At 38.9% G+C, this 6,845-nt stretch overlaps 1 protein-coding gene across 1 annotated transcript; it reads right to left on the reverse strand.

The window, feature by feature from the left end:
- Positions 1-3,381: 3,381 nt before the first annotated feature.
- LOC135171768 (uncharacterized) lies at positions 3,382-4,112 on the reverse strand. The gene is made up of 2 exons (XM_064138341.1): positions 3,771-4,112; positions 3,382-3,600 (listed from the first exon to the last, which is right to left on the reverse strand). Exons 1-2 carry the CDS (start codon positions 3,957-3,959, stop codon positions 3,382-3,384), a joined length of 408 nt encoding a protein of 135 aa, XP_063994411.1. The 5' UTR covers positions 3,960-4,112.
- Positions 4,113-6,845: the final 2,733 nt, after the last annotated feature.

Consider the following 6,845-nt stretch of genomic DNA (forward strand, 5'->3'; position numbering starts at 1 on the left):
TTCACAATTCGTTTTGAGAGACGTCATGAAACGCATTAACAGTCAAATTAAAGCGATAATTAACGGAACAAACATTATCTTGATGGATTTTGGGGATAATAAATTTATAGACAGTTTAAATTATTTTCACATGGCTCTTGCAAGTTTACCGAAAGCTTTTGGATTGGGGAATATAGCGAAAGGCTATTTTCCACATTTTTTCAATACAAAAGACAATCAAAACTACGTAGGGCCTATACCTGATAGAAAATATTATGGTGCTGACACTATGGGAGTACAAGATCGTGAAAAATTCTTATCCTGGTATAATGATCGTGTCGAAGAAGATTATGAATTTGATTTTCGTAAAGAAATTCTTCATTATTGCAGACTTGATGTTACAATTTTGAGACGAGCCTGTGTTGAATTTCGAAAACTGATTATGAATGCTGGAAATGTCTGTCCTTTTACAGAATGTGTAACGATTGCGTCTACATGCATGCGTATTTTTCAAACAAATTTCTTAAAAGACAAGCAGATAGGCATTATTCCTCAGGGAGGATATCGGTTAGGGAAAACGCAGTCGAAAATCGCAATTGAATGGCTCTTGTGGCGCGAACATTGCGAGAATCATCGAATAATACATGCCGGACGAACTCGTGAACACAGAACCACTTCAGGCCTGCGTCTAGATGGTTTTTGGGAGGATACCGCGAATAATAATAAGAAATATGCATATCAGTTCCACGGATGTTATTGGCACGGATGCCCACGGTGTTTCAAATTCAATAGAGATAAAGAGTTAAGTCACAAGGATACACTAGAGAGCCGATATGAGAGAACAGGGGCGATTACACGGGAATTGCGACACTCGGGTTATGAAGTCGTTGAAATGTGGGAATGCGATTTTATTCGTCAAAAAAAGACAGATCATGTGTTGGCGAATTTTGTAGAAAACGTTGATCAGCAAATGTTTATAGCGCTGGATCCGCGCGATGCATTTTTCGGGGGACGAACAGGAAATACCGTAACACATTATGATGTAAAAGATAATGAAAAAATTCGCTATGTTGACGTTTGTTCGTTATACCCATACGTTTTAAAGACAGGGATTTTCCCGATTGGCCATCCCACTGTCCATGTGGGGCGTGATTGTCAGCTTATATGCCCTAATAATAATATTTCGCGGATAGAAGGTCTCGTGAAATGTCGCGTTTTACCCCCTCGTCAATTATTTCACCCTGTTTTACCAGTAAAAGCCCATGGAAAGTTACTGTTCCCTCTCTGTCGATCATGCTGCGATGATCTTGTACAAGACAATTGCCCTCATGATGATCCCGCTGATCGCGAATTTTTGGGAACTTGGGTCGCTCCAGAACTTCGTAAAGCCGTAGAAATGGGGTACAAAATATTAGAAATCAGTGAGCTTTGGGAGTATAAGAGTACTACGCGTTATAATCCTGTGACGCGAACAGGTGGATTATTTGCCGAATACATTAACACTTTTTTGAAAATAAAACAAGAGGCTTCGGATTGGCCTGCTGAGTGTGTAGATGATGAATCAAAGAATAGATATATTGCTGAATATGAGACGCGAGAAGGTATAAAACTTGACAAAGATAAAATTCAAAAGAATGCCGGATTAAGAGCCGTAGCAAAACTTTGTTTAAACTGTCTCTGGGGTAAATTTGGGGAGAGGGAGAACTTGACAAAAAAAGCTATTATTCGAACACATGAGGAATTTGCAAATATAATGTTTAATCCTGAAATTGAAGTAACAGGACTTGTTCCTGTCGATAACGACACTCTCTTCATGTCCTGGAAACATTTAAACGAAGCCGCGGAAATGTCCACTAAGGCTAATGTTGTTATTGCGGCTTATACAACCGCTCACGCGCGTCTAAAGTTATATTCTTATCTAGAAAAACAACAAGAACGTGTTTTATATTATGATACAGATTCGGTAATTTACGTCAGCGATGGATCAAATGAATTACCGCTAGGGAATTTTCTAGGGGATTTGACCGACGAAGTAGAGGGCTACGGAGAAGGAAGTTTCATTACTTCTTTTGTCTCTGGGGGGCCTAAATTTTACACTTATCGCGTAAAAAAACCGGACGGCAGTATCGCGGAAGTTAGTAAAATAAAAGGGGTTAGACTGAATTATGAATCGCGTAAACAAATTCATTACGACTCGATTCGCGCGCTCGTTGTCGATAAAGCAGATCCCTACCAGATCGACTATCATGGTATTCGTCGGACAGTGTATCATGACGTCATCACGAAACCTGAGAGTAAGATCGTACGTGCGACAGGCCCAAAACGGCGGCTTGATGGTTTTGCGACTCTGCCCTATGGTTTCAAAAAACCGCGATTTAACCGCTGCTAGTTGGCGCGCACTGTTTATTTGAAAATTAAGTATTTTATCAATTTAGATTGATTGTAGTAGTTTTGTATAATATTGTTATGCACGAAAAACGTTTGTAGGCCTGCATTATTTAATAATTAATTAAACAATTTAATGAGTAGGGGCTATTCCTCCACTCGCTTAATATTTATTTGTAGACTCGAATAGTTATTATTAATGGATAGGGAATCGTTTGTTGATAATTAATATCCAAATTACATATTTTTAAGTTTGTTTGTTCATTAGATATTAATTTTTTAAAAAATGGGCCCTACAATGTTTACATTTGAGCAGAGCCTCCTGGTGTCAGGAGGCGGCCCTACGTTTTTACCGACACTGTGGAATTCTGGGAATGTACGTTTGTGGGAGGGGTTACCGACTGTCAGGGGGGCGCCACCGTCAACTTTGACGGGGCGGGTTTTCAGCCGTTCGTATTTCGAATTGAAATACGAAGTTTCAAAAACCCGCGGCCCGCGAAAATGAAAATTATCTGTAAGAAAAATGTATGTTATAGAATGAAAAATAAATAAATGAATGAATAAAAATTGAAAAAATTCTCTTTACGCTTATTCCCACCACCCATTTCCTATTTAATAATAATTTAAAAATAAAAGAAGTAAGTGTTTAAAAAAGAAAGACAACAAATATTTATTTAAAAAAAAAAAAACTTTTTATTAAAAAACTTGAAACTAAAATACAATTAATAATAATAATAAATCTAACTCTAAAATACTTTTTTTCTTAATATTTAAACTTAAAACTAAGGGAAAGAAATCGAGGGAAATAAATAAAAATAGAAAAAAGAAAATATTTATATTAAAAAAAATTTTATTAAAAAATAAAACTTAAAACTAAAATACAAATTTTTTTTTTAATAAATAAATAAACAAGTAAATATTGATTTTTAAATTTAATTTTATTCAAAAACTTAATCCTAGAATACATTTTTTTCAATTTAAAATTAAATGGGAAGGAGGGGGGGGGGGGCAGTGGCCTCAGTCCCACTGCTCCAGGGACCAGTCCTCCTCCGTCAGGTCGGGCTGGGTGGGCTCCTCCCCGAAGAGGATCCTGAGGGCCCAGGCATCCTCGACGTCGTATAGGGCGAGCACCTGCTCACCCTCGGCCTCGAACTGGCGCGACTCGCGCCTCAGAGCGCGGATCCACCGCGCTCTCGGGGTGTCTGGGCCGACACCTCCCTCCCAGCGAGCTCCGCGCTGTAACAGAAAAAAAATTAATATTAAATATTTATAAGAAAATGAGGAAAAAAGGGGGTATTTCAGGAAAGGAATGACAGGAAGGGGTTAGAGGGGATAAAGGGTTTACAGAGCGAGGGAGAGAGAGAGAGAGAGAGAGAGAGAGAGAGAGAGAGAGAGACAAAACTCACCATGTAGGCCTCGTCCTCGGAATCCGCCAACCATTTGGCGGCCCTGGCGTGCAAATCCTGGATGGCGAAAATATTTTCGCCTTCCAGGGTTTCACCCTCTGCGTCCTCCCAGCGCAGCCACGCATTGGCCTCCCTCAGGTAGGTCCGCTTCCTCCGGATGGCCTGCATCTGAAAAATAAAAAAAACCATGAATTAAAAACAAAATCAACTAAAAACAAAACAAACACAAGCAGAATGAATGTAAAAACTGAAACAAAAGAAAAAAGAAAAATCAAAAAACTAAAACAATACCGAAAAGAATATGAAAAAAAAAATACGCGAAACGTATACCCCGCGACGGGTAGGTATTTAAACAATATAAAAAAACACACGAGAAAACAGAAAATGAAGCGCGGACGCGAAAAACTGAAAATTAAAAAACGCGAAACACATATCAAAAACCGCGAGAAAACGACATAAACCAAAAACCGCGAAACCCAACGAAAAACATGCAAAAAATATGTAAAGAACTTACCTCGAGGACAAAGTGCTCCTGGCACGCTCCTTGGCAGGTTACAACAACCATTTTTCAATTTTTAAAAAACAAAAAACACACAAAAAACACTAAAACTTGAAGATCACTGTGGTCTTCGGGATGTCGGTGGTGAAAGAGGGCGAATAGTGGGACCTCACGGTTTATATAACTTTTGCCCCACTATTTCGCCCTCAACCCTCTAAGCTGTAAGTTAGAAGGAGATGAGGGTAAGGATATATGCGGGAAAGACGAGGAAAAAGTCAAAATTGTTCTCTAAAACCCTCTAAACAACGAGAAGGAAAGAGACAATAAACGAAAGCCTACAGGATGCCGACGAAGAAGAAGCGAGAGAAATTTCTCCTAGCTTCTACGTGAAAAAAAAGGGCTGGGGACAGGAGAGGGAATATTGGGTCTTGCCTAGCAATAAAAAAAAGTCAAGACTCACAGGTAATGCAATAAAATGTATGACTTTTATTTCAGGTATTCAAAAAAAATACAGACATGTTTAATGAATTTTTAACCCGAACGGTTACTGGGTGATAACGGGGTGAAATCAAGACTCTGGATGACCAATCCTTCATCATCATCATCCCCGCTTTGATCCAATTGCATCGCAATTTGATCAAGCTCTTTTTGGCGCTGCGTTGGAGCCCATCGCCCTTCGTAATCGTCCTCGCGATTCCTTTGTTCTAGATTCGCGCCCAACGCGACTAGAACGGCCTCGATTTCCTCGATAGATTTTCGCGGTTCTGAAACAAAAAAACAATACAAGATTAGCTTAAGTCAATCTAATCTAAAAATTCGTATGATTGATTGATTAAGTACTTACTTGTAGGGGTTGAGGCCGCGAAGTTCAATGGTCCAACCTGAGCATCTTCACCCTCGCGTTCCAGGATTAAATTAATTACCGATGGAGTGCTGGGAATGATCTCGATCGATGAATCCAATTCCATCATGGGCTCAGGGATGATATCCTTCGATGTGTTGTCCTTGGATCGATTTTTTTCTGATTCGCGAGCTCTAAATTGTCTTTGTTTTTCCTTAGCTAGTTCGCGACGTTTTTCGCGAGCGATAAAGTCGGCCTTCTTTTTTTCCGCGAGTTTTAAACGTTTTTCGCGAGCCTGTATTTTTTTCAGATCCTTTTTCTTATCAATGTAGTTCACTTGATTGAATAAATCAAGATCTTTTTCTAACATATTAATCCATAACTTTTTTTCTTCTGTACTCACTTGCATGATTTCACTTGTTTTTTTATTATTGACTTTCAGGATTTTAGAGCCACTTTGAGTGCTACCGGCTGATTTATGCCCCAATCGTCTGGTTGAGTTTTTTTTCTTCATCTTTTCAACCGTTTGGAGGTCAAAGTCAATATTTATGACAGGGGCTGTCTTGGAAATTTCACGTCGTTGGAGTTTCACTTTTTTCACTATTTTTTCAATTGATCTTTTCTCATCACTGTTATATTGCACTACACGATCACTAATTATCTTAATTCCGTTTTGATTGGCCTTGTTTCCACCATATTTAGATTTTTTAGGTTTAAAAGTTCCAGGCTGATAACCTGATTGATAACTGGATTTTGGAGATGAGTTCATTTGACTTGATGTCATTTTGACGTAAAAAACGTAAATGCAGTAAAATGATCTCACTGGGGTCCTTGATGCATCCCTAGTTTAGAGGAGGAGGGGCTAAGTTTTCCACACTTTTTGAAGATTTGCCCTTGGTGGGGGGTCCTTTGCATACCTGATGGGGGCGGATGCTCGAGTTTTCCTTTTTTTTCGCCCCCCCACTTGTTTTGCATTTGTTGGCTATTGAAAGGAAAGGTCAATGATTGGCCCATTTCCTTTCTTGTAGACCAATGTCTCCTCCCCCGCAGGGAGATAATATTCTTCCTCGCACGCCCTAAAAAAGTAGTACCAATAGAGTTTTTCCCCCACTCCTGCTTTGCATAATCTTGTGTGTTCTATGCAGTCGAAAAAACCATTTGACTTCGACATTTTATATAATAATACATCACTATTATGCACAATTGCTTTAGTAACCACAGCCAAAGTTTTTGCATTTTTCGCAAATTTCCTTTCATTTAATAAATTCGCGATTGCAATGCTTCTCAGTGATGGAGGATTATATCTCATTTGAAAATTCGATTCGATTTCTTTATTAGATTCTGCAGGTTCTTCATTGTAACATACTTTAAAAGTCGTACACATGTCTATGCCCTCATCTTGAGAGTGTAATTTATCCCTGCGATATCTGATATGGATTTTATTCCATATTTCACCGAGAAATTTATATTTGCATACACAAGAAGGATCAACAAGGAAATCTTCCACTTCGCATTCCAATCCTGACCCTATCGCGATTTTCCGCGCTTTTGCTGGAATGCACATGTCATCACTGTCTAGGTAATCATCATCGGTATATTTATCAACACATACGCGTACTCTTTTCTGGCGAAATTGAGGCTTTTGTCGTCCCTCATACGATTCGCGACCCGCGAGATATTTTTTAAGGGACTCTAAATCGTAACTTTCAAAGTTTTTAGACATTTTTACTATTGC

This window comes from Diachasmimorpha longicaudata, unplaced genomic scaffold (genome assembly GCF_034640455.1).
Source record: "Diachasmimorpha longicaudata isolate KC_UGA_2023 unplaced genomic scaffold, iyDiaLong2 ctg00000101.1, whole genome shotgun sequence".
Taxonomy (NCBI): domain Eukaryota; kingdom Metazoa; phylum Arthropoda; class Insecta; order Hymenoptera; family Braconidae; genus Diachasmimorpha; species Diachasmimorpha longicaudata.

What these genes read in the sequence shown, in the direction of transcription:
- LOC135171768 (XM_064138341.1), bottom strand. Translation starts at nt 3,959, where the DNA reads ATGGTTTTTTTTATTTTTCAGATGCAGGCCATCCGGAGGAAGCGGACC. An exon ending in CCGAGGACGAGGCCTACATG is followed by an intron (nt 3,601 to 3,770) that starts GTGAGTTTTGTC and finishes TTTCTGTTACAG; the next exon opens with CGCGGAGCTCGCTGGGAGGG.